Raw genomic sequence first — 27,844 nt, 5'->3', positions numbered from 1 at the left:
TCATGAGAAACGCTGGACTGGAAGAAACACAAGCTGGAATCAAGATTGCCGGGAGAAATATCAATAACCTCAGATATGCAGATGACACTACCCTTATGGCAGAAAGTGAAGAGGAACTAAAAAGCCTCTTGATGAAAGTGAAAGTGGAGAGTGAAAAAAGTTGGCAATATTGCATAGGAACCTGGAATGTTAGGTCCATGAATCAAGGCAAATTGGAAGTGGTCAAACAGGAGATGACAAGAGTGAATGTCGACATTCTAGGAATCAGCGAACTAAGATGGACTGGAATGGGTGAATTTAACTCAGATGACCATTATATCTACTACCACAGGCAGGAATCCCTTAGAAGAAATGGAGTAGCCATTGTGGTCAACAAAAGAGTCCGAAATGCAGTACTTGGATGCAATCTCAAAAATGACAGAATGATCTCTGTTCGTTTCCAAGGCAAACCATTCAATATCATGGTAATCCAAGTCTATGACCCAACCAGTAACTCTGAAGAAGTTGAAGTTGAATGGTTCTATGAAGACCTACAAGACCTTTTAGAACTAACACCCAAAAAAGATGTCCTTTTCATTATAGGGGACTGGAATGCAAAAGTAGGAAGTCAAGAAACACCTGGGGTAACAGGCAAATTTGGCCTTGGAATATGGAATGAAGCAGGGCAAAGGCTAATAGAGTTTCGCCAAGAGAATGCACTGGTCATAGCAAATACCCTCTTCCAACAACACAAGAGAAGACTCTACACATGGATATCACCAGGTGGTCAACACCGAAATCAAATTGATTATATTCTTCGCAGCCAAAGATGGAGAAGGTTTATACAGTCAGCAAAAACAAGACCGGGAGCAGACTGTGGCTCATACCATGAACTCCTTACTGGCAAATTCAGACTTAAATTGAAGAAAGTAGGGAAAACCACTAGACCATTCAAATCCCTTATGATTATACAGTGGAAGTGAGAAATAGATTTAAGGGGACTAGATCTGATAGACAGAGTGGCTGATGAACTATGGACGGAGGTTTGTGACACTGTACAGGAGACAGGGATCAAGACCATCCCCATGGAAAAGAAATGCAAAAAAGCAAAATGGCTGTCTGGGGAGGCCTTACAAATAGCTGTGAAAAGAAGAGAAGCGAAAAGCAATGGAGAAAAGGAAAGATATAAGCATCTGAATGCAGAGTTCCAAAGAATAGCAAGGAGACATAAGAAAGCCTTCCTCAGTGATCAATGCAAAGGAAGAGAGGAAAACAACAGAATGGGAAAGACTAGAGATCTCTTCAAGGAGAAGGCAATGGCACCCCACTCCAGTACTCTTGCCTGGCTATGGACGGAGGAGCCTGGTAGGCTGAAGTCCATGGGGTCGCTAAGGGTCAGACATGACTGAGCGACTTCACTTTCACTTTTCACTTTCATGCATTGGAGAAGGAAATGGCAACCCACTCCAGTGTTCTTGCCTGGAGAATCCCAGGGACGGGGGAGCCTGATGGGCTGCCGTCTATGGGGTCGCACAGAGTCAGACACAACTGAAGCGACTTAGCAGCAGCAGCAGAGATCTCTTCAAGAAAATTAGAGACACCAAGGGAAATTTTCATGCAAAGATGGGCTCAATAAAGAACAGAAATGGTATGGACCTAACAGAAGCAGAAGATATTAAGAAGAGGTGGCAAGAATACACAGAAGAACTGTACAAAAAAGATCTTCATGACCCAGATAATCACGATGGTGTGATCACTCACCTAGAGCCAGACATCCTGGAATGTGAAGTCAAGTGGGCCTTAGGAAGCATCACTATGAACCAAGCTAGTGGAGGTGATGGAATTCCAGTTGAGCTATTTCAAATTCTGAAAGGTGATGCTATGAAAGTGCTGCAGTCAATATGCCAGCAAATTTGGAAAACTCAGCAGTGCCACAGGACTGGAAAAGGTCAGTTTTCATTCCAATCCCAAAGAAAGGTAATGCCAAAGAATGCTCAAACTACTGCACAATTGCACTCATCTCACACGCTAGTAAAGTAATGCTCAAAATTCCCCAAGCCAGGCTTCAGCAATACATGAATCGTGAACTTCCAGATGTTCAAGCTGGTTTTAGAAAAGGCAGAAGAACCAGAGATCAAATTGCCACCATCCTCTGGATCATGGAAAAAGCAAGAGAGTTCCAGAAAGACATCTATTTTTGCTTTATTGACTATGCCAAAGCCTTTGACTGTGTGGCTCACAATAAACTGTGGAAAATTCTGAAAGAGATGGGAATACCAGACCACCTGACCTGCCTCTTGAGAAACCTATATGCAGGTCAAGAAGCAACAGTTAGAACTGGACATGGAACAACAGACTGGTTCCAAATAGGAAAAGGAGTACGTCAAGGCTGTATATTGTCACCCTGCTTATTTAACTTCTATGCAGAGTACATCATGAGAAATGCTGGGCTGGAAGAAACACAAGCTGGAATCAAGATTGCCGGGAGAAATATCAGTAACCTCAGATATGCAGATGACACCACCCTTATGGCAGAAAGTGAAGAGGAACTAAAAAGCCTCTTGATGAAAGTGAAAGAGGAGAGTGAAAAAGTTGGCTTAAAGCTCAACATTCAGGAAATAAGATCATGGCATCTGGTCCCATCACTTCATGGGAAATAGATGGGGAAACAGTGGAAACAGTGTCAAACTTTATTTTGGGGTCTCCAAAATCTCTGCAGATGGCGATTGCCACCATGAAATTAAAAGACACTTACTCCTTGGAAGGAAAGTTATGACCAACCTAGACAGCATATTGAAAAGCAGAGATATTACTTTGCCAACAAAGGTCCATCTAGTCAAGGCTATGGTTTTTCCAGTAGTCATGTATGGATGTGAGAGTTGGACTGTGAAGAAAGCTGAACACCAAAGAATTAATGTTTTTGAACTGTGATGCCAGAGAAGACTCTTGAGAGTCCCTTGGACTGCAATGAAATCCAACTAGTTCATCCTAAAGGAGACCAGTCCTGGGTGTTCATTGGAAGGACTGATGCTGAAGCTGAAACTCCAATACTTTGGCCACCTCATGCGAACAGTTGACTCATTGGAAAAGACTCTGATGCTGGGAGGGATTGGGCGCAGGAGGAGAAGGGGACGACAGAGGATGAGATGGCTGAATGGCATCACCGACTCGATGGACATGAGTTTGGGTGAACTCCAGGAGTCAGCGATGGACAAGGAGGCCTGGCGTGCTGCAATTCATGGGGTCGCAAAGACACGACTGAGTAACTGAACTGAACTTAAGTATGTAAGACTGAGCAAGGAGGCATGAGTCAAGGGTCAACAAGCATATGTAGGAATTTAGAAGGTATAAACAGGAGCTGAAGGCACCAGAAAGTCCCCACAGGCTTCTTGGAATATCCACTCCAGACTAGATTCAGAAATTTGCCTTTACGTTATCCCAGAGATGATTAGGTCCAGAGATACTGACAAACACTAACCAAGTTTACAAGGGTTGCGATATAAATCCAAAGGCCAATTTATTTAATTTACAATAGGATTTACAACAGCTATAATACTTTGGCCGCCTGACGTGAAGAACCGACTCGTTGGAAAAGACCCTGATGCTGGGAAAGACTGAAGGCAAAAGGAGAAGAGGGTGGCAGAGGATGAGATGGTTAGAGAGCATCGTGGGCTCAATAGACATGAGTCTGAGCAAACTCCAGAGACAGTGAAGGAAAGGGAAGCCTGGCACACTGCAGTCCATGGGGTCGCAAAGAGTCATATACTACTTAGCGACTGAACAACAACAATAATAAAGGGTTACTTATTCTTATCTTCTAGCCCCTGCATTCTCTCCTTACAGACAGCCATACATGGACAGTCAAATTATCATTAGAAAACCATACAGTCAGAATGAGGCACATTAGCTAAGTGATTCAAATGTTTAATAGACTCAGAATAAGATGCCTGGAATCCTCTGTGAGACTTGCCTGGGACTGGGACCAGACAGGCAGAGACTCTGTCTTAGGCTGTTCTGGAATGAACCTATGAGCTTCCATGGCCGACTAACTCCTGGTGATTGAAAGTTTTTCCTCTTGCAAACCTAGGAGTCTCTTCCAAGGACCTTCAGTTATGCAGTGCAATTCACGTATTACTGGAGAACCACTTCTTCCCCAAAAGTGTACCCAGTAGCACAGGTGGCAGGGATACGGCAGAAGTGTGGCCTTTCAGGAGCGGTGAAGAATTGAATGGGGCTTGGGGACGTGCACCCAGCTCATGCATTTGGTGAAGGGCCCATCCTGTTGTACATTACATCTTCGTTAAGGGGTAAGGGGGAGGCCATGCCTAAGTGGTCGCCAACAGAAAAAGCTACAGCAAATTCTGAACTGGCTCCTTCAGGATAGATTTCTGGAGCCAAACTTCTCTGAAGGTTACTCGTCTGGATGTCTGGGGGTTTTGTAATTCCCTCATGGTTCTGTCATTTATAGACTTGTCAGAGTCTATAGACTCTTCCTTAGAGTCAGCCAGCACCGTCTCCTCATTGCCTCCAAGGAAAAGCCCCTTCCTCCCCCTGGGTGCTCTCTCTTCCACTTCTGCTTGTTTAATTACTAAGTCATGTCCGTGAGGGACACAAGTCGAATCTGCATCTCCTGCATTGCAGGCAAATGCTTTACCACTGAGCCACTGGGGAAACACATTCCACTTCTGCTCTCCAGGGCCTGATTCAAAGGCCACCTCCTTCATGACCAAGGCATCCCAGGGGCCCAGCTTGAAGAGACCTCTCCTTCCTCTGATTCCCATTCACTTTGTCACATGCACAATAATACCAACAATGGTTAAAGCTTACTGAGTACCTTCTATGCGCCAGACGCTATGTTAAACACTACATATATTATTTCCTTTAATCAGCAAGTCAATCCCCGAGTTCTGTTACTACTTTAACTGTATAGGTAGGGAGACTCTTTGAGGATGAGGGGCTGGTCAGGCAGCTTCTAAGAGACAGGGTTTGAGGGCAAGCCTCTTGCCTTCACGAGAGCCATTCTCCCACCATTTCACACATACTGCCCTTTTGTTGTTTTTATCCTTATATAATATATATATCTATATTCATGATGACGTGCTTAAAACTTAAGTTTCTTTTTTTTTTTATTTTTAAAGTTTACATAACTGTATTAGTTTTGCCAAATATCAAAATGAATCCGCCACAGGTATACATGTTTCTTAAATAATACTTCCCAGTCCATGTGCCATGCACTCTATTCTATTTTACTTTGCTTTTTAAAGGCTAGTGGTATCACCAACTCAATGGACATGAGTTTGAGCAAGTTCCAGAAGTTGGTGACGGACAGGGAGGCCTGGCATATTGCAGTCCATGGGGTCACGAAGAGTCGGACATGGCTGACTGACTGAACTTTCAAAGGCTAATTTAGCCCCCTAACTTGACTTCATGATCAATAGTAATGGGTGGTAACCTGGCATGAAAAACACTTTATGCACTGTTCTCTGAAACAGGTAATGAAAGTGAAGTTGCTCAGTTGTGTCCAACTCTTTGGGACCCCTGGACTGTAGCCTACCAGACTTCTCCATTCATGGGGTTTTCCAGGCAAGAATACTGGAGTGGCTTGCCATTTCCTTCTCCAGGAGATCTTCCTGACCCAGGGATTGAACCTGGGTCTCCTTCATTGTAAGCAGATTCTTTACCATCTGAGCCACCAGGGAAGCCCAAAACAAGCAGTAGTAAGACATAAAACCAAAGATATGGTTTGGAAAGATAAAATTAAGCAGCAGCAAAAATGGTTAGAAAAAAGGAGCCCTGTGGAGAATGCAGCAATAATACAGGAGAGAAAATGGGAATGGAGAGAACATTTTAGCAGCTTTTAAGACTGACTATTACCCAGGTGGTGTTAGTGGTAAAGAACCCACCTGCCAGTGCAGGAGACATAAGAGACTCGAGTTAGAGCCCTGGGTAGGGAAGATCCCCTGAGGGAGGAAATGGCAGCCCACTCCAGTATTCTTGCCTGGAGAATCCCCATGGACCGAGGAGCCTGGCGGGTCCACGGGGGTCACAAAGAGTCACATACAGACTGAAGTGACTTAGCATGCACGGATGCATTCTGAACTTACTGAATGGGTATGCAGGGAAAGCAAGAGGGCAGAACCAGAGATATAACTGTGGTTTCCAGCTCAAGTGGCTCAGTCCTATCTGCCTTTTACTCTAGATCAGGCTGGGAAAAGACGATCTAGCCTGTATTGTTTTTTATATGGCCAGCTAGCTAAGAACGCTTTTTAAATTTTTAAAGAGTTGTGGGAAAAAAAGGAGAAGGAGCAGCAAGAAGAAGAAGAGATCATATATAAGCAAAAGCCTGAAACATTTGCTGTCTGGCCCTTAACAAAAAAATTTGTTGACACCTGTACCAGAGAAGAAGCATTTCGAGAACAGATTCATATTTTAATCCTTTTAATTCAACCACAGGACCTAACATAACAGCCCCTAAAATGTTTTTAGACTGAAAGAAGAAATGTGTGGTGGATAAGACAAGATTCCTGAAGTTCTCCTAGACACACAGGTTAGAGCTTCCACTTTTCCACTACCCTGGGGATTAGTGTGGTGTTGTGACATCATCTGGTGTCCATTATAAAGACAGGGCATCACCCCTAAGGTTCCTGTCCAAAAGGGTTTGCAAAACTCCACTACCTATACTCTCATGGGAAACTTGAATTCTGAAAGTTCTGTTTGTCATGAGGAGCACAACTGTGGCCAATGAATAGATAACACAAAGTTCATAGATTTACTATCACATGTGTGTAAAAGGTATGTTTGGGGTGTCTGCTCTGCTGCCACCCATATAGATGTAGTCTCCAGGCTATGGCCAGCCCTCTCATACTTCCCTGTAACTCTAATCTGAGGCACAATGATGGGACAACCAAAGTTGGGCAAATTAGAGTATCTCTGAAGAATTACAAATTGATGGATTGAGGAACACATTCTGGGATGGCTCCTTGAGTGGAGTAGATTTGAGTATAGAGGCTGAGGAATGGCCTACGGCAGGAACAAGTGAAGAAGCTGGCTGCAGCAGACTGAAAAAAGATACCCAGAGAGAGGCAGAGACCAGAAGCAGAGATAGACAGCCTGACTTCCCAGGTCCAGCCCCTGAGAGATCTGACTGTCCCTGGGTACCATGAAGTCATCCCGTGTTCTGCTGATGCTCCCTGTTTTTGCATAAATTAGCTTGAATGGGCTTCTGTTACTTACAGCCTAAAATATCCTGTCAATGAAGTGGCACTTCTCTTTCCCTTGAACATCATACACAGGCTCTGACAGCTCACCTGATTTTGGGCTTAGTTGCAAAGCTGGACATATTAGATGGGGATGGGGAGGGTGGGGGCTCTTGACTTTAGAACTCCTGACAAAGGATTTTCAGAGAGGACCATTCCTTTAGCACCTCTTGAGTCTAAAGGTTGTGATCCTAACAAGATGGGAGATGTAACCACCCAAATCAGTGTGTATACCTTGTTTTGATTCTAAATTGTACAAACTAACAGTGAAAAGATGTTTTTTGAGATAAGAGGAGACATTCGAATCTAGACTGGATTTCCCATCATATTAAGGAACTATTCTTAATTTTGTTAAGAGATATAATGACATTGTGATTGTGTTTACAAAAGAAGTCTAATTTCACAAAGATGTGTACTAAAACGTTTACAACATCTGGGGTTTTGTTTAAAACATTCCAGCAAAAATAAGCAACAAAACAAAATCCCTAAAAGCAAACAAAATATTTTGCTTTTGGAGACTAAATATTAATCACTGATGAAGCTGAATGATGGATACATGGGGGTTCACTATTACCCTATTTTCTCTACTTTTGTGTTTGAAATTTTTCATAAAAACTTTAGATAGATATATGTATATATAATTTGTATATGGCCATCTAGTCAAGGCTATGGTTTTTCTAGTGGTCATGTATGGATGTGAAAGTTGGACTGTGAAGAAAGCTGAGCGCTGAAGAATTGATGCTTTTGAACTGTGGTGTTGGAGAAGACTCTTGAGAGTCCCTTGGACTGCAAGGAGATCCAACCAGTCCATTCTAAAGGAGATCAGTCCTGGGTGTTCTTTGGAAGGAATGATGCTAAAGCTGAAACTCCAGTACTTTGGCCACCTCATGTGAAGAGCTGACTCACTGGAAAAGACCCTGATGCTGGGAGGGATTGGGGGCAGGAGGAGAAGGGGACGACAGAGGATGAGATGGCTGGATGGCATCACCAACTCGATGGACGGTGATGAACTCTGTCCAAACTCCATCTGGGTGAACTCTGGGAGTTGGTGATGGACAGGGAGGCCTGGCGTGCTGTGGTCCATGGGATTGTAAAGAGTCAGACATGACTGAGCAACTGAACTGAACTGAACTGAATACATATGTAATTTATATATGTAATACAAAACCTAGACAGTGTATTAAAAAGCAGAGACATCATTTTGCCAACAAAGGTCCCTATAGTCAAAGCTATGGCTTTTCCAGTAATGTACAGATGTGAGAGTTGGGTCATAAAGAAGGCTGAGTGCCAAAGAATTGATGCTTTTGAACTGTGGTGTTGGAGAAGACTCTTGAGAGTCCTTTGGACAGCAAGGAGATCCAATCAATCAATCCTAAAGGAAATCAGCCCTGAATATTCATTAGAAGAACTGAAGCTGAAGCTCCAATACTTTGGCCACCTGATGTGAAGATCTGACTCATTGGAAAAGACCTAGATACTCGGAAAGATGGAAGGCAAAAGGAGAAGGGAGTAGCAGAGGATGAGATGGTTGGATAGCATCAACTCAATGGACATGAATATGAGTAAACTCTGGGAGATAATGGAGGACAGAGGAGCCTTCTGTAATCCATGGGGTCACAAAGAGTCAGACATGACAGTATTGAACAACAACAAATGGGTAAAAAAAAAAAATATATATATATATATATATAGGTAGATCAACTGGAGTCTTGGCATGTAACAGTCTGGTGGTGGGGTTTATCTCATCCTGACAGCTCTAACTTGTGGAAGCTGACCAAGGATGTCCTTGTTGAGAGGAGGTGGTCCTTCCAGCTGACCAACTTCCAGGAATTCTAAGGGGCAGCCAGCCAGTCATGCCCTATCCAAGAAGAGTCCTAGCCCTCTCTGCTCACTGAACTAGACTTAGTACCACACTCACTGGCCAGCTAATCCAATCTTGCCATCCTCAGACCACTGTGTGAGGTCTTGCTTCACTCTCCCTATGGATATGCACTGGTGCATCCCCAACGTGACTACAGGCTCTTTGAAGGTAGCTCCTTCTGGTCTGCTGGGCCTCATACAAACCTGCCCTGGCTATGTTAACTGTAAGTGATCACTAAGTTCCTGGGGGATGAATGCGCCTAGCATAGCCCCCCATCTTGTGTTCACACAGCTCACAGGTGAGAGTGCTGGCTAGAATCGGGACCTCTAATGCCTGGGGGAACCTGACTTGGTCCAGGATCTGATGCATATAAAATCAGTTCTTCCCTCCTTGTATCTATCTGAAGAAATAAAAACACTAATTAGAAAAGATATATGCAACCCTATGTTCATTACAGCATTATTTACAATAGCCAGGATATGGAAGTAACCTGCTGCTGCTGCTGCTAAGTCACTGCAGTCGTGTCCAACTCTGTGCAACCCCATAGACGGCAGCCCACTAGGCTCCTCTGTCCCTGGGATTCTCCAGGAAAGGACACTGGAGCGGGTTGCCATTTCCTTCTCCAATGCATGAAAGTGAAAAGTGAAAGTGAAATCGTTCAGTCATGCCCGACTCTTAGCAACCCCATGGACTGCAGCCTACCAGACTGCTCCGTCCATGGATTTTCCAGCCAAGAGTACTGGAGTGGGGTGCCATTAAGTGTCCATCAACAGATAAATGGATAAAATATATATATATATATAGATAGATAGTCCATTTATGTGGAATATTATTCAGCCATAAAAAATAATGAAATCTTGCCATTTGTGACAACATGGCAGAGGATTTTATGTTAAGTGAACAACAACCTGAGGATTTTATATTAAGTGAAATAAGTTAGAGAGAGACAAATACTGTATGATTTCATTTATATATGGAATCTATTAATAAAAAAATGAACAGACATAAAAAACAGATTCAGAGTCATAGATACAGAGAACAAAGAGGTTATTGCCAGAGGAGAGGAGGGTGAAGGAAAGAGAAATAGGTGAAAGAGATTGAGGTACAAATTTCCAGTTGCAAAATAAATGAGTCACAGATGTAAAGTGTGGGGAATATAGACAAAATCTATATAATAATTTTGTGTGGTGATAGCTGGCAACTAGATTTATCTATATATTTTGAAATGCATAAAAATATTGAATCTCTATGTTGTGTAACAGGAACTAATATAGTATTGCAAGTCAATTATACTTCAAAAACAAACAGGAAGTACGCTTTGCAGCCCCGCGGATCTCTCTTGCTTCAACAGTGCTTGGAGGAAACAGACCCAGGGATGCCCCTTGCTCCAGCCTCCAACCACCCTCCAACCCTTTTTCCAGTCGCAGCCTTCGGAATCAGCCACTCAGCTGTACACAATCACTGGGACCAGCCACTGTTTTTTGAGCTGAACTGTTTATTACTGATCAACTATGAGCTCCCAGATTTGTCAGAATTATTCCACTGAGATGGAGGCCACATCAACTGCCCGGTCAACATGCATCTGTGGGCCTCCTACACCTACTTCTCTCTGGGCTTCTATTTTGACCATGACTGATGTGGTTCTGGAGGGTATGGGCTGCTTTTTTCATGAGATGGTCGAGGAGAAGTGCCAGGGTGCACAGTGTCTCTTGAAAATGTAAAACCAGAGTGGCAGCCACGCCCTCTTCCTGAACATGCAGAAGCCTCTCAAGATAAGTGAGGTAAAATCCAGGATGCTAAGGAAGCCACCCTTCTCTTAGAGCAGAATCTGAGCCAGGCCCTTTTGGATCAGCATGGCCTGGTTTCTGCCCATGTAGACTCCCACATCTGTGACTTCCTGGAGAACCACTTCCTAGGTGAGGAGATGAAACTCATCAAGAAAGATGGGTGACCACCTGACCCACCTCCGCAGGCTGTCTGGTCCCCAGGCTGGGTTGGGTGAATATCTATCTATTGGAAAGGCTCACCCTCAAGCACAACCAGGAGCCTCTGGGGACCAGTGGCCTTTGAGGTGCCCCCCTAATATTGGGGCTGCCTGAAGCCCCTCTCTGCAGCCACTAAGCAGACTTTTAACACCCTGGAGCCCTCTCTCATGCCTTGGACCAAGTTGAAATAATAATGCTTTTTGCAGCAAAACAAACAAACAGGGGTTTCCCTGGTGGTCTACTGGTTAAAATCCACCTCGCAATGCGAGGGACACAGGTTCGATCCCTGGTCCAGGAAGATCCCACATACCTCAGAGCAACTACTGAGCCAGTGTTCTAGAGCCTGCGAGCCCCAAATACTGAAGCCCATGCACCTACAACCTGTGTTCTGCAACAGGAGAAGCCACCACGATGAGAAGTCTGCACACCGCAACTAGAGAAAGCCAACATGCAGCAACGAAGACCCATCACAGACAAACAATTTTAAAAAAACTATATAAACAAACAAACAAACTTATAGTAAAAGTGATCAGATTTGGAGCTACCAGAGGTAGGGGGTGGGGGAAATAGGGAGAATTGGATAAAAGCAGTCAAAATACAAACTTCCAGTTATAAGTAAGTACTAGGGATGTAATGTAAACATGATAAAGGTAATTAACACTGCTGTATGTTACATATGAAAGTTGTTAAGAGAGTAAATCCTGAGCTCTCATCACAAGAAAATTTTTTTCTTCTATTTCTTTAATTTTTATGAGATGATTGTTGTTCACTAAACTTACTGTGATCATGATTTCATGATGCATGTAAATCAAATCAATATGCTCTATACCTTAAACTTTTTCAGTCAGTTATATCCTAAACTTATATGTCAGTTATATCTCAATAAAACTGGAAGAAAAAAAAATCACTTTTCCCAGCTAGTCCTTCCCTGATAGCTCAGTTGGTAAAGAATCCAATTGCAGTGCAGGAGACCCCAGTTTGATTCCTGGGATGGGAAGATCTGCTGGAGAAGGGATAGGCTACCCACTCCAGTATTCTTGGGCTTCCCTTGTGTCTCTGCTGGTAAAGAATCCACCTTCTATGTGGGAGGCTTGGGTTCAATCCCTGGGTTGGGAAGATACCCTGGAGAAGGGAAAGGCTACCCACTTCAGTATTCTGGCCTGGAGAATTCTATGAACTGTGTAGTCCATGAGGTTGCAAAGAGTCAGACATGACTGAGCAACTTTCACATTCACTTCACTTCATAGCATAAGCATCAGATATCAGTGTTCGTCTAGTAGAGAGAGAAGGAAGGACCATGTTAGATATTGGATGTATCTATTGAGCTACTGAAAGTAGCTTGATAATGATGAATAGTATGATTATTCAGACCAGGAGATAAGCATCAAGTCAGAGTCAAACAGTCTTAAAAATCTTTCCTCTGACCATAAATCTCCATGCAGTGGCTCCACTATAGCCAGTGTCTGGAGCTACTTACCTGCCTCAGGACCACGTGGCAACCTGCAACTCCTCCAGTCAGCTCTTCTACTCTGCTCTCCACATGAGAGATAGTTTGGGAATCATCAGCTCAGAACTCTCCATACCTGCCCAGAGCCCCCAAACCTTGCTGCAACTGCTCAGCTCTCTGCACCTTCAGGCCTGTCATAGGGGCCAGAGCGGGCTTCCTGATGCGGGGAGCTCCCAAACTGTGCCCTGGGCCCTGAGCCTTCCATTCTGCACGTCCTCTCTGCTTCTTGAATCTTTAAACCACTCTCCTTCATCTGGACCCTTTCTGTCAGCATGTAATATGCTCCGATCTCTCTCAAATAACAAAAGCCTCCGTGATCCCATGTTCGCCTTGACAGCCTCCTGTCCTTCACAGACAAGCACATTAGAAGAACCATCCAAAAGAACCTGCCTTGGTCCTCCTGACTCTTCTCCACCCTCTGTCCCCATCCCCTCCCCTGAGACTGGCCCCATGTCTCTTCATCCGATGGGTACTCTGCAGTTCTCCCACCACTTTTTGGCCACTCCTCCATCTTGCCCCTGTTTCCTGGTCACAGCATTCTTCTCATTCACTCTTCTCATTCTTCTCATTCACCCTCCGACCTCTCTGGCTGCTCCTTCTCAGTCTCCATTGTGGGTTCTGCTTTCTGTGCCCATCTCAAATATTACTGTTCCTGGGGGTTCTGTCCCGGGTGCTCTCCTCACTTCATAGACATTGGGGACAACCTTATCCTTTCTTTTGATTTCCATTTAGATTCTGATGACTCACAAACCTATGCTTCTCTACTGAACTCCAGACCTCTGTGTCTACATGGTGATCTGCTGGACATCTCCACTTGGAGTTTCCTCACACATAACATGTTCAAAATGGAACTCATCACCAACCTCCCCTAAAGAAAAGAAAACACCCAACAGAACAAAACCTTACTATTCCTCTTGTATTTCCTAAATTGAGACCATGAGTTAACAACTTGCTCAAGCTGGAAACCTGAGCATCTCCTTGATTATCCTTCTCTCCCACATGCCATCTGTCATTAAGTCCTATTAAGATATGTTTCAAATCCAATAAAAAGACCAGTGGTTGCCAAAAATTAAGAAGGAAAAGGGGATGAATAGGCAGAACATGGGTAATTTTTAGGGCAGTGAAACTACCTCATGTGATAGTAAAATGGTGGATACATGTCACCACACGTTTATCCAAATCCATAGAAAGTACAGTAACAGATATGAACCCCAATGTAAACTATGGACTTTGGGTGGTAATGATGTCCATTTAGGTTCATCAAAAATATATCAACAACTTCAGATAGGCAGATGATACCACTTTAATGGCAGAAAGTGAAGAGCAACCAAAGAGTCTCTTGAGGATGAAAGAGGAGAGTGGAAAAGCTGGCTTGAAACTCAGCATTAATCATGGCATCTGGTCTCATCACTTAGTGGCAAATAGAAGGGGAAAAAGTGACAGGTTTTATTTTCTTGGTCTCCAAAGTCATTGCAGATGCTAACTGCAGCCATGAAATTTAAAGACACTTGCTCCTTGGAAAGAAATTTGCGACAAATCTAGACAGAGTATTAAAAAGCAACAAAGCTACTGGTTTTTCCAGTAGTTACGTACAGATATGAGGGTTGGACCATAAAGAAGGCTGCATGTCAAAGAACTGATGCTTTTGAATTGCATTTTCAAGAAGACCAGAGTCCCTTGGACTGCAAGGAGATCAAACCAGTCAATCCAAAAGGAAATCAACCCTGAATATTCATTGGAAGGACTGATGCTGAAGCTGAAACTCCAATATCTTGGCCACGTGATGTGAAGAACTGACTCCTTGAAAAAGACCCTGATGCTGGGAAAGATTGAAGCCAAAAGTAGAATGGGGAAGTAGAGGATGAGATGGTTAGAAAACACCACTGACTCAATGGACTGAATTTGAGCAAGCTCCAAGAGATGGTGGAGGACAGAGGAGCCTGGTGTGCTGCAGTCCATGTGGTTGCAAGGAGTCGGACATGACTTAGTGACTGAACAACAGCAAGGTTCATCAGCAGAGACAAATGCACCACTCTGGTGGAGGATGTTGATAATGGGGGAGGCTATGAATATGTAGGGGCAGGGGACACATGGGAACTCTACCTTCTGCTCGATTTTTCTGTGAATCTAAAACTGCTTTAAATAAAGTATATTTAAAAGGAAATGCAGATATATATATATATACACACACACACACACACACACATATATATCAAAAAATGTGTCTCAAGTTCACACCTTCTATTTCCATTGTCAACATCTTGATTCAGATGGGAACCACCTCACCTCATCAGCTCATCACTTCTCCCCGGACCAGCCTCCTAACCAGCCCAGGCTTGCCTCGCACTGAAGCCTGAGTGATCTCTCTCAAGCAGACAGTTTTGTCCCTCTCCCAGCCCAAACCCCACAGTGGTCCTCCAAAGTTCTCAGCATCAAGTGCAAACTCCACAACATGGTCTGCACAGGGGCCGCATCATTACCCACTCTATCTAGGGCAGCTACGGGGAACTTCTGCCCTGTTTCTGCTCCGCCTGTTCCGGGGGCCTCGTCCCCGTTCTGTGCCCTCTCTTGGCCAGCGTTGGCTCGCCCTTCAGGGGTCTATGTGAACAGCTTTTCTTCCTGTACGCCTGCCTTGATCCCTCCTGTCTGGGTTAGGCGCCCCTACACTGCACTTTCTTAGCACCCCATCACCAAGTGTCTAGTTATTTACCTGCGGGCTCCATTAGACTGAGAGTCTGAGTGAACAGGCATGGCATCTGCCATGTTTTTTGGACCTCTAAGCATGTGGCTCATGTCTTACAGTAAATGCTTACTAAATAGTAGTTGAATGAATGAGTGACATTTGTTGATATCTGCGCTAAGAACTTTCAGCTCCCTCCTCTGCTTTCTACATAGAGAGGGCATCTTAGGCCCTTTAAGGGTGATTCCAGGTGAGTGGCTAGACCAGAGGACTGAGGTGCAGACGAAGAGGGCAGATGATGTTAGGAGAACATTCTACAAGGCTGTAAGCAGGAGCAGTTTCAGGGTTGAAAAAAAATTCAGGCTTCCTTTTCCATCAGGTACAGAGTGAGAAAGCATTTCTGCCTGTGTGTGGAGAACCATTCAGGGCTTTTGAAAATGTACTGATTTGGTCTGACGCAACTAAGCCGACCTACTTCTCCTGCCCCTCTTTCTGCCTTTTCCTGATCATGGCAGGAATATTTTCAAAGCGTATGTGCCTTATAAGAACATTCTGGCAAGTTCAGCTCAGGTCTGCTGAGTTGAGGTCAGAGGCAACTTGGATCTGGAGTTCGCTTTCAGAGTGCAGGGAAGGCTCCAATGTCTATTTTTTGAGTAACCCCAAAAGCCCCTCCACGCGCTGCCTGGCTTCCAGCTCAGATCATCCTCCTTCCCTTCCTCCCCTGCGGCCAGGCGGATCCAAGCTTGAGAGACAACAGAATCCTGGGTAAACTGTTTGCTCACAGTGAGGGAGTCCCCCCAACCCCACCCATCCAACCCTCCCTTCAGGCAAGGTCAGTATCAGCAAAGAGCCAGCTGCACTCCCCTCCCGGGAACCCTAAAGAGACAAACTTAATAAAAATCTATTTTATTAACAGCCTGACCTACCAGCATTGATCATGTTAGAAATGACGCCCACATGCACACTCCCAACCATCCACACAGGGACCAGGCTCAGCGGAGCTCAAAAAGCCGTTTAAATCTGTCCAGTGGTGATTCCTTCTCTAAGGGCCCAAAACATCCCCCTAAATTAATAACCCCCAGAAAGCAGTGCTGGGGAAAATTCCTTGCGGATTTGAGATTTTCATCTGTTAATCTCCTAACTCAATAAAGCAAGCACTCTCCCAACAAATTAAATACTTTTGTTAAAGGGTGCCCTCCCCCAATCTCTTTGATGTGGGTACAGACCTGCAACCCTCTCAGGGTCTGAGTGTCCATGGGAGGGGTTGTTCCTGCCTCCTATCATTTTCTCCTGTTATTCCAAGGAGGCTCAGAACCCACTGGGATTTGCTGGTTCTTAGATTCTGAAAACTTCTGAGACCTCTGGCTTTCCTGAGTAGATTGCACAGCCTGTCAGCTGAGGGCAATTCTTGCCATTCTCTGGTGGGGGTGACAGGCCCCTCACAGGCCCCCACACACCTCTCCTGTTGCAGTCTGCCAGGAGGAGCCTCTAGTACCGCTGTCCAGGCCAAGTTGGACTGGCTGGCCAGCAACCAAATCTTGTCTCTGACCTCTGCAGAGGCCTTCTGCCCAGACCTCCAAGAGTGAGCTGCAAACCAGCCAGGGTGAGCTGGAGAGATGGGAAAGAATCTGCCTGCAATGTGGGAGACGCAGGTTTGATCTTTGGACAGAGAAGATCCCCTGGAGAAGGGAATGGCAAGAAGGGTGGAGAAAGGAGCTCAAGATAAGGAGGACTGAGTGGTTCTCCCCTGAATTCTTCCTTCCTCAAAAATGACCCGCAAGATGTTACTCTTTCCATCAGCCTGGCACTGGGTTCAGCTGTTAGACTTCCTCCTGCCTCCAGGTTCCTCTCACTGTGGGTGTGAGGAGCTGCTCGGGTTATACTGGGGGTCCTTCTCAAGTCTCTTCAAATACTGTCCTTGGAAAGCTGCCTGTGGAGAAACACCCACACCCATTGCAGACGGCAATGTCAGGCCCCTTTATATTTCATAAGGGGCCTTCTTCCACAAACATCATTATCTACAGTTTATCACTTTCCTTTCAGGGTCTATAGTGTGCAAGGCTCTAAGGCTCCACACTCAGATTAGAAACTGGGTATCTCATCTATGGCAACAGCCATGTGTCTGAGGGCCCCAGGCCTTCTCAGAAAAGGTTCTGTGTGTGCGAGTGACAGGCACTCATGGGGGCCTGCCAGGGGTTCTGAATGCACACCTTGCCCAGGATGGGGAGAAGTCACCCTCTTCCTACTGGGCATTGGAGAAGGCCTTTCTCAACTTTTGTTCTCTCAATATGCCCCACTTTGGACAAGAAAGGCATTTGCCCAGGGAGTTATAAGTCCTTCAGAGGCATTAAGCCACAGTAGCCCACACTGGGCCCTGGGCATTTGAAATATCCTCCCCTCACTTATCAGCCCCAGATGGATGTCCTGGGCTCTGTGGCTGTCCCTGTTTATCTCTCACAGCAGTCAAATTCCCTCCAGACTTAAGTCCTCCCCTGGAAATCAGAACAGAGTCCCTAGAAGTTGAAGGAAGGGGAGAGAGGTGGCTGGGAAAATGGGAAAAACATGAAGAAGCGCCTATGCACTCAAGTTGGAGACTCAGACAGCCTTGGACTGGCATCCAGACTTGGCTACCTGCATGCTCTGACTCTTGCATTGATCTGACTATTAATCTCACTATCCTCAACTATGAAATAAGGATAATAATATTTCCTGCCTCCCCAGGGTTATTGTGCAGATTGAATGAGAGGAGCCTGTGAATTGTTAGCATGTCGTAAGGGCTCCTTGAATGGGCTGATAAGAAGAGGCTCCATACCTTCCTGACAGGGATTGGGCCCAGCCATGAGGCTAGGAATTCAATGCTTCTGAGGCCTGCAGGAATTTGCTAGTCACTCAATGGCCTCTTTTTCCTCCCAGGAAAGACTTGAGGGGGTGAAGCTTGGCAATATCAAAATCTGCTCTTCGTTCTATAGAACAACTACTGAGGTGAGTGAGTTTGGTAGATGAGGATGGGGCCCAGGCTCTGATTGGGGCAGCTGCCAGGTTCTGGGTGCTGTGGTGGCCCCCAGGCAGAGCCACCTTGGGCACAGCTGGCAGTAAGTCCAGGCATTCTCAACTGGGGCAATATCAGCCCCAGGGGGCAAAAATGCATGCTTAGGAGAGCAAAAAAGTTTAAAATATTGTTTGTAGGGCTCCAAAGCTCAACCCTACCTGAAAAAATATAATTTCTTAGCATTGCATTTCTCTCATTAGGAAAAATTATTTAATTCTATTTGAGCAAAGTTAATTTTAATTACAAATTTGGGTGTGGGGGCATTAGTACAAAAAAGTTGGAGAATGTTGTTATATTCTGTCTTCCAGACTCTCAACTTCTGTCCCAGGGCTCCTCCTCTTCTTGCCAGCCCTTCCTGCTGCCCCTTCCTATATCCTGCCTTCTCCCTGGGCCCTGGGCAGCATTTGGCATTGCTTATCGATCTAGTTCAGATGCCTTTGTGCCCCAGGCACGGGGCACGGTCAGCACTATTCCTTACCCTGATTCTCTGCTGGCTCCCGTGACTTCACTGTGTGGGTCCCCTCCAGCCGTCTGGCTCTGCTCTCTCTTCTGTCGCCCCGACACACAGCTCCTTCTGATCCCCATGCGCCTCTATAGGTCCACTCTGCTTGTCCTGCCGCAAACTCTACCAAGTCCCTTTGCTTCAGTGCCCACTGGAGCGCCCAACTGGATTTTTCCCAGGACACATTCACCTTCCTCCAGGCAGCACTTGCATCTATCCCAGCCTGCTTGGTGTTCTCCCTTTCACAACATTTAGTTTGACGTGAAAAGACATATGCCCTTGTGTTATTCTCTCATGGTTTCACGGGTGTCTGTTCTACTTTCCCACCTGGATTTTCATTTCTTCAAGGATGAAACAGTCATACGTTTCTGTTTGCTCCTTAGTGTCCACACCAATTCTGGACACCAAGGAAAGGCAGGTAGTTGGGTCTCTGGGGGCCAGGCAGTGCCCTGGCAGGACTCAAGGTGCCCCTGGTCAGCTCAGCCTGGGCCCAGGCAGATTGCCGTGGGAAGCCCCCCTCTGCCGCCCTCCAGGGAGGGACTCACCTGGCTGACTCCTTCCACTCCATCTGGTCTCCATCATGCTGCAGAGTGTCCATCTCTGTGAAGAGGGTGGGGTTGGGAGCCTCATCTTCCTCCCCCAGGATGTCCTGGAGCTGCTCAGCAGCTGGAGACCCTGCAAAAGGAGGGCAGCAAGCTCTGCTGAGTGCCCTATGGGAGGTGGAGGCCCTTGAAATGGAGCAGGAGCCAAGGGCAAGGGGAAAGTATTTCCTATTCAGTAAGACTAAGTCCACCTTCTGGGTGAAGCTAGAGTTGGATGTGGGTGGATGTGGGTGGGATATTCTCCCAGATAAAAGAGATGAGAGGATTTAGTACGTATTCAGACTCCAGGGACTTGTAGTCGACACTGAAGAAAGATGGAAAATGGCCAAAGCCAGGGCAGCAGTAAGGATAGGGAACAGAACAGATAAGGAGGTGAGAAAAACTCTGTCCCAACTTCAGAATAATGGAGGGATCCCTTTTCCACTGGGCCCCAAAGAGTCACCTCCCACACTGGCCTTAAAGGGGCGATCAGCCCTGTGAAAGGATGTGCTTGCACCTGTGTGCCGTGTGGGCCCACCTTCTTCACGGGCAAGATGACAGTCTGTCCCTGACCTTCCAGTCTGCTTTCCAGCTGCCCAGGGGGTGTTGCCTTCTGGGGGTCTCTCAGGCACCTCAGGTCAGCACTCAAACACAGAACACATACCCTTCCCCAAACATACTTCTCCAGTCTTCCCTGTCTCCTTCTCTCCCATGCTCCCTCCCTTCCTTCTTTCTCTCGCTTAATATTTAATGAATGTCTACTATGTGTAAGGCACTGGTCTAGGTGCAAGGAAGCAAAGCTGTGAAGAAGGCCCAGATATCCTTGATCTCCTGAGCCTCTCCAGTGGCAGATACAGACAATAAACAAGTAAACAAATCTATAAACAGTCATTGCAGGCAGTGATAAGTGTTCTGAAAAAAAAAAAGAAAAGACCATGAAGCTACATTAGATAGCAAGATCAAGAAAGGCTTCTCTGAGGAGGGTATATTTGACCTGTGACTTGAAAAATGAGAATGAGCCACTTCTACAAGTGCTGAGAGTACGCCTAAGGTCTGAGGTAGAGCGTGCTGGTCAGGGTACCCAGAGCATGGTAAGCCAGAGCCAGAGACACATATCATGTGACATCAAAAGCATGGCCATCTACCCAACTGCATAGGTAGACACCCTGGATCATTCTCATCCCACCTCTTTCTCTCAGCTCCATTGCTGTATTAAAAGTTTTTGAGAATCCTTTTCTTCCTCACCAATTCCATTGCCTCTGCCCTGGTTCAGTCTCTCACTGACTCTCTTTTGCTGTTGCTGTTCAATTGCTCAGTCATGTCCGACTCTTTGTGACCCCATGGACTGCAGCACACCAGGCTTCCCTGTCCTTCACCAACTACTGGAGCTTGCTCAAACTCATATCCGTTAAGTCAGTGATGCCATCCAACCATCTCATCCTTGGCCACCCCCTTGTCTTCCTGCCCTCAATTTTTGCCAGCATGAGGGTCTTTTCTAAAGAGTCTCTTTAGTCTCTTTGCATCAGGTGGCCAAAGTATTGGAGGTTCAGCTTCAGCACCAGTCCTTCCAATGAATATTCAGGGTTGATTTCCTTTAGGATTGACTGATCTCCTTGCAGTCTGAGAGACTCTCAAGAGTCTTCTCCAGCACCACATTTCAAAAGCATCAATTCTTTGGCACTCTGCCTTCTTTATGATCCAACTGTCACATCTGTACACGACTACTGGAAAAACAGTATCTTTGACTATATGGACCTTTGCAGGCAAAGTAATGTCTCTGCTTTTGACTGTCTTTGGGCTTCATCAAGTCTTTCTCTCCCTCCAAGCTTCTCTGTTTCCTCAGTTTATCATCCCATTTGGCCCTCCCTTATTTCCCCATTGACTCCCAACAGTCAATAATTTTAGCTACTGTTTCATCACAGACTCTACCCTCTTACTCTTTGACTTTCCAGTAACACCAGACAGCTGATGCCCAAACAAGAACTAATTGGCCCAGTCTTGACCTCTGCAGGTGTGTCCTGGGGTGCAGGGAGAGGCAGCGTGGTACACAATGGTATGGTGGATGCAAGGCGCCCGCTGGGTTTTCAATCTAGCTAGATGTCAGTGTGAATCTCAGAGGTGCTACTTACTCAGGAGTGAATTCAATCTGAGCGAACAAGGTTGTTGTCCCAATAAATCAGATAGGGAGAATAATACACAAGACACAGGGCCTGGAATATAACAGGTGCTAATTCCCCTTGCCATCAGCGCTAGCACCCAGGCTCATGAGCCCCTCTGCATAAAACCACCCAGCTGTACAAACGAGGGTTCCCACTGTTACCAGGTCTCAGAAGTACAGTCACTTCCATTCATTCTCGTCAGTGTCCTTTCCCATGTCCCTCTAAGCAAGCCTCTTGATGCATCTCCTACCCCACTTCACCTAGAAAATAAGGCCTCCAGGCATGAAATCCATCAACTACCTCCCTTCCAGTCCTTCTGTGTCCTTACCATTGCTGCAGTCTCTCTCTGAACAAAAGAATTCTTCCTCTAGCCCATCTCTGGCCCTATCTGTTCCCTTCTACTGGATTCTTATTTATTCAACCAGCCTTTCCTTACCTGGGTCTTCACCTTCTCTCCTCCACCCTTTTCCTCTCAGCCTGTAAACAGCTCTTCCTACCTGATCCTGTTCTCTTTTTCCCTTCTCTCACCTGAACTTCTTGAAGAGGTGGTTAACACTCACTAAGGAGGAAGGTCTCTCCTTCCTCCTTACCAATCACTTCCCAATATGCTGCAACTGGTTCATCCCCACCACACTAAGGACGTTGACTAAGGCAGAGATTTTAAACTGGCAGCACAAAGATGTGTTTAATTCAGCTCTCATAGACTATAATAGTTTTTTTTTAATTGTTGCTAACATAAAGAATTATGAGGTTTCATGCAAAAATCTAGAGACCTTTCTTGAAAATCCAGACACCCTGGTGACAGTGCCCGTATTTCTACTTGGCAACAATCAGCTCGAGCTGGTGACAGATAAGCATGTGCATTTTCGTTTGCCACAGTCCCTACTACTCCCTACTGTACCCTGCTAATCTCATTTATGCTAAGCACCCAAGTTTAACTCTGTTCTCAGGTCTCTCTTTTTGTCTCATTCTCAAATCAGTAAGTCAATAAAAATAAAATAATCAACAGCACTCTGAAGCTATGGTCTGGCTTATCTCTCTGGGATATCAGTGATGCTGACTGCATCCTCTGAACTGAAATGCTCTTGGTTGCTTTAAGGCAGTACTTTCTAGATATTTTTTCCTATCTCTTTGAGGACTCCTTCTCAATGTCCTTACCTGGCACCTCTTGCATGTCTCACTTAAATCTTGATCTTCCTCAGGATTCCTCCTTGGCCTTCTTGTCTCCCCTCTTTCTACACTCTTCCTGGACCATCTCATATTCTTTCTGGCATCATCCTATAACCAAGGTCACCAGCGTCTCTAGGTCCTAACTGTACTGAGCGTTTCCAACGGCGAACTGTACTGCTCCATCTGGGAGTTTGGCAGTCTTCTCAAGTCAGCCTCAACATATTCAAAATAGCTCTGCCTCTCTTCTTCTGTCACCCCAGCCTTATCCTCCTCTGTTTTGATTAATGGTGCCCCTAGCTATCCAGCCATCTAGAGGAGAAATTTGGGGCTCACTCTTGAAGCCTCCTGTCTCTCATCATCCATGTCTAATCAGACACTAACTTCTTTCACTCACTTCCTGACTATTTTTTTGGCTCCCTTCCCTTTCCCCACCATTGCCACCACCTTTATTCAGGTTTTTATTGTCTCATATTCCTGTCAGCACAAGAACCACCTACTGCTCCCACTGTCTCTGGTTGCCCCATCCATCCCGTGCCCTAGATAGCAGGAGAGTTAGCTTTAAAGGCATTTCAAACCTGCTCCTTTGGCACACTCCTGGGAGTCATGGTATTCTGGGGCAGGGGGGCAGCACCATAAAATATTGTGCATATGAGTTAGAAATAATTTTACTAGCAGAAAATACTACCAATTTATCTGTATGTAGCTTAAAGAACTGAATTTACTTAAATGATTTTTTACTTCTGAATTTTTCTACTACTTTAAACTTACATCCTCTTTATTGATTATTGATACTTGTTGGCGGGCATCAAAGGTTTACAGAAATTTTATAGAAGAAAATTTAACAGTTGAACAAATAACCTTATTTTTTCCTTAAATTGGGAGAAGGCTAGGACTGCTTTATTCTGAAAGGGTAAACCAGTTCTCCGTGGTATGAAAGTTCAACTACTACTTTCTTCAAATGTATATTTGGTCATGTTACTCTTCAGGTGAAAAATAGTCAATAGCTCTCTAGGATCTAAAGCGTAGGGTCTATGACATGGCTCAAAACATCCATCATGGATCTGGCCCAAACCTGCCTGGGTAGGTTCTGTCACATTCCTCATCCAGACACCCCAGCCACCCTGGACCCTGTATATTCTAACTTCAGCTACCCTTGCTTGACCCCACATGTCCTGGATTTCAGCCACATCAGACCACACACAGTTCTCTGAGGAGGAGAGCACGTGACTCCTTGGACCTTTTGTGCCTGCCATTCCCTAAATCTTCAATCCCCCTCCCCCTTCAAGGCCAAATTAGAAGGCAGATAAGTGGAGCTGGTATGAAAGGATGAGACAGGACAAAGAGCAGGACGCCTGAGCCAGCTCTGTCTGAAGCATTACCTGTTGCCCGGAAGAGCTGGGCGCTGGGGTCTCCGGCTGTGGACACTGCCTCTGGCCCCAGCCTGTTTCCACTGCTGCCACCCTGGCTGCTGCCGCTGGCTCCTCTTCCCCACCAGCAGGGCTCAACAAACTCACTTTTGTTTCCAGTTAAGCACCAGGGGAAGTGAGGGGAGAGGAGAAGAGGGAGAGGCAAAGGGAGAGAGAGAGGGAGGGACAGGGAGAGAGAGAGAAGGAATATGTGAAAGACTGGGGAAGTGGGGAGAGCGTTATGTGAGAAGATGTAGTAAACGTGAGAGGAAAAACTATCCAGAGTGCATTAAAGATCCTCCGAGTATAGGAGAATTGTGTGTGTGTGTGTGAGACAGAGAGAGAGACCGAGAGAGAGACAGAGAGAGAGCAAGTGAGCAGTGAGCAAGAGAGGAAAGACCCTAAGGTTTTCAGATGCACTGGGGAGAGAAGGTCTCGGTGGCCGAGCAGAACCTCTCGCAGGCAGCCAGGTCTCCACAGCAGCAGGGGGGTGGCACCTGCAGGCGCCGAGAGGCCTGGCAGGACTGCCCTTTTGCCCCCTCCCCCATGAGCCCTTCCCGCCAAGCCTGGGGGCCCTAGGGGAGCCCGGGCACCTCTCCTCAGGCCCCTTTATAAAGGCAGAGGTAGGATTTTCCTTGAGACTCCCCGGAACTTCCTTAGGGCCTTGGCTGCAGGTGAGCTGGCTGGAGCAGGTCCTGGCCCAGCCTCTCTCAGTCCTCCAGCCCCAGGGTGGAGGTGGGGTGGTATGAGGAGAGGTGCTGTGGGGTCTCAGGTTTCACAGCAACTGCCCTTGGTCAATAATGTCCCCTGAAGCTGGTTTCTCCCCTTCCCCAACTCCTGATCCTTTCCATCTAAGTCTGCTTCCAAGACAAAATGCCAAATATCACTTGGTGGGTGTTTTCTGAGAGCCCATGGACAGGGGAACTGGTCATTCAGGGTAAGTGGTGAACCCCCCTGGGGAATTATTTTGCTCTGCTGAGAAACTCCTAATCTCCTGGGTTCAGTTCAACAAGTACTTACTGAGTACTTAGAATGTGCCAAGGTTGATTAGAGGTCATGAGTGGCTGCTGCTCCAAGAAGCTCTGAACCCTGAGTTTGCCAAGTCTCAGACCTGGGAGAAAGCTGAGCGGTGGTTGAATCCAAACACTTCACGGATGAGAAATCTGAGAACTGGTTTATAGCACAGAAGGCCCAACTGGGCCCCTAATTAGGGGAGCCTAGAGGAGAGCAGTTTGCTGACACCCTCACCCAGCACTGCAACCCCCAAACCCCCTGCCTCTGCCACTGGCTCCCTTACCACATCTTCAGGCCGAGACTCAAAGATCAAGCGTGCCCACTTTAAACCCGAGAACATAGCAGCAGAGGCTCAGGGCTGTGTGGTTAGGTCGGACGCCCCAAGCAAGTGCCACCACCAAGGAGTTCCTGCTTTGGCGGGCTCCTTGGCAGGGCAGGGCAGTGAGGAGATGGGCCCCTAAAGGGTCTCAGGCTACTGTTTGTACTGCACTGTGGCTGGCACCAGCCCATTTCCTTCTGAACACCGCTGGGCAGACCTTGCACGCCACACTGAGTCAGCGGCTGTGTCTGATCTCGAAACCCCAGAGGAACACCCACAGAGAGATCACCAAGGACGCCAGAGGATTCTCTTTATTCGTGTGGTGCTTTAAGAGCTCAGACCTGGGTTCAACTCCCGACTCTGATAATTACTGGCAGTGGGATCTTGGCAAAGCATTCAGCAGACTGAGCCTTAGTTTCTCCATCTATAAAGTGAGAATAGTCACCCCTGCTTTACTGGATTATGGTGACCATCAAATGAGATGATGTATGTGACATGATTGGCACAGTGCTTGGCATATGCCAGTCACCCAGTAAACATTGCTATGATTGATGTCACCAACAGGTCTGACATTTTCCTCCCTCATAACATTCCAAGAGCTCAATCCTTCTCACTTCTGAACACTACTACTCCCATGCTACCCCTCCCCATCTTCCTTCCCTCGGGTCCACAGAAAACTAGTGATGTGCTGGGTTCATGCCTCAGGGTTTCACTGCATCTCCAATGCACTCCACGTCCCACACGCAAATTCATCCCCAAATGAGAGAGGCTGCAGATAAGAGCCCCTCTGGTCGAGAGCTCACAGCAACAGTTACACAGTGATGGCCCAAGTGGACTAAACTAGCAGTTTCTGGGAGAAATCCAACTTTGGCAGGACCAAGCTTGAGGAAACACACAAAAAGAAGCAAAGAGAATTGTGCTTTTACTGATGGCAGGGAGGTGGGTACCTGTCCAGTTAGTTGAGCAAAGCACAAAATCACCTGGATTGCAACTGGACTGCAACCTGCAGGTATTCAACTCCTAGAAGACCCAGGAGGTGTTTAAGACCACCAGGAAGTCAGTGTGAGGGCCTGGGGTCCTCAGCTCAAAGTCTTCTCAGAAGCACTCTCTCCCAGGCTCCACATGAGTCACTGGACACCCACCTTAGTGAGGTCAAGGTCTGTCTTGCTTTGTGTTACTGGCCCCAGAAAAGGGTTCACAGCATGGGCATTCAATAAACATTCTCCAGGTGAATGAATTTCACTGCTTAACACTCATGAGTATATCAGCAGGGACCAGCCTCAGCAGAAAGAAGCCGTGAACAAGGAAATGGAGCTGGGTATGGCTTTTCCAGTAGTCATGTATGGATGTGAGATTTGGACCATAAAGAAGTCTGAGCACCGAAGAATTGATGCTTTCGAACTGTGGTGTTGGAGAAGACTCTTGAGAGTCCCTTGGACTGCAAGGAGATCCAACCAATCAATCTGAAAGGAAATTAACCCTGAATATTTACTGGAAGGACTGATGCTGAAGCTGAAGCTCCAATACTTTGGCGAAGAGCTGACTCATTAGAAAAGACCCTGAGGCTGGGAAAAATTGAAGGCAGGAGGAGAAGGGGATGACAGAGGAAGAGATGGTTGGATGGCATCACCGACTCAATGAACATGAATTTGAGCAAGCTCTGGGAGTTGGTGATGGACAGGGAAGCCTGGTGTGCTGTGGTCCATGGGGTCACAAAGAATTGGACACGACTGAGCAACTGAACAACAGCAACAAAGGGGATCAAGAACAGTTCAAGGCCCCCAAGTTCTGAGGAGTGGGAGAGACAGAAACGGGGGGCTTCAAAGTCATGCCTGCATTCATCTGAGGCGGTCTTCAAGAGAAGGCAGGAAGGCCCCAAGTCCTAGTTTCATGGACAGTAGGGTTTTTTTTTTTTCTTTTTTTCCTAGAGAGCAGTCCATAAACTCAAAATGTGCTCTCTGGGAAGGCAGGGAAGAGAATTTGCGAACCTGTAGTGTTTACGGGAATCATCCCATCAGTAGCTTCGGGTCATCTGCTGGCCCATACACTCCCTCACCCAAGGGATGACGCTCTGTGGCTATGTCTGTGGAGTACTTGAACTGTGCCTCTTGGCCGTGGTTATTTGAACCAGGAACAGTTCATTGGACACCTGACTCAAGCCTGGAAATTTTGAATTTGGTTTCTGAGATAGCTGGGTGTTTCCTAATGCAAGGAGCATATAAACTGAAAGCTGATGGCGCGGAGAGGCAGTAAAGGCTACACACAGCGAGAAAGAAAGCAGACTTACAGAAGAGGCAGGGGGAAGGCCACGAGTCTCAGGGAGGGGACTGAGGGTGTTCATCCTCCTGCTGAGCCTGGTTGGTTGTTCTTTTGGGA

General features: G+C 46.3%; 1 protein-coding gene across 1 annotated transcript in view; it reads right to left on the bottom strand.

Moving 5' to 3' along the window:
• SLC4A5 (solute carrier family 4 member 5) overlaps positions 1-27,844 on the bottom strand; it is a 118,027-nt gene that overhangs the window by 69,914 nt on the left and 20,269 nt on the right. Inside the window, exon 4 of the mRNA XM_055539584.1 lies at positions 19,365-19,494. Within this exon, the coding sequence (XP_055395559.1) occupies positions 19,365-19,494 (130 nt within the window). The remainder of the gene's footprint in view (positions 1-19,364; positions 19,495-27,844) is intronic.

The sequence above is a fragment of the Bubalus kerabau genome, chromosome 11 (genome assembly GCF_029407905.1).
Source record: "Bubalus kerabau isolate K-KA32 ecotype Philippines breed swamp buffalo chromosome 11, PCC_UOA_SB_1v2, whole genome shotgun sequence".
NCBI classification, from domain to species: Eukaryota; Metazoa; Chordata; class Mammalia; order Artiodactyla; family Bovidae; genus Bubalus; species Bubalus kerabau.
The sequence above is the reverse complement of the archived record's forward strand: the minus strand, read 5'-3'. Positions and strand labels throughout refer to the sequence as shown.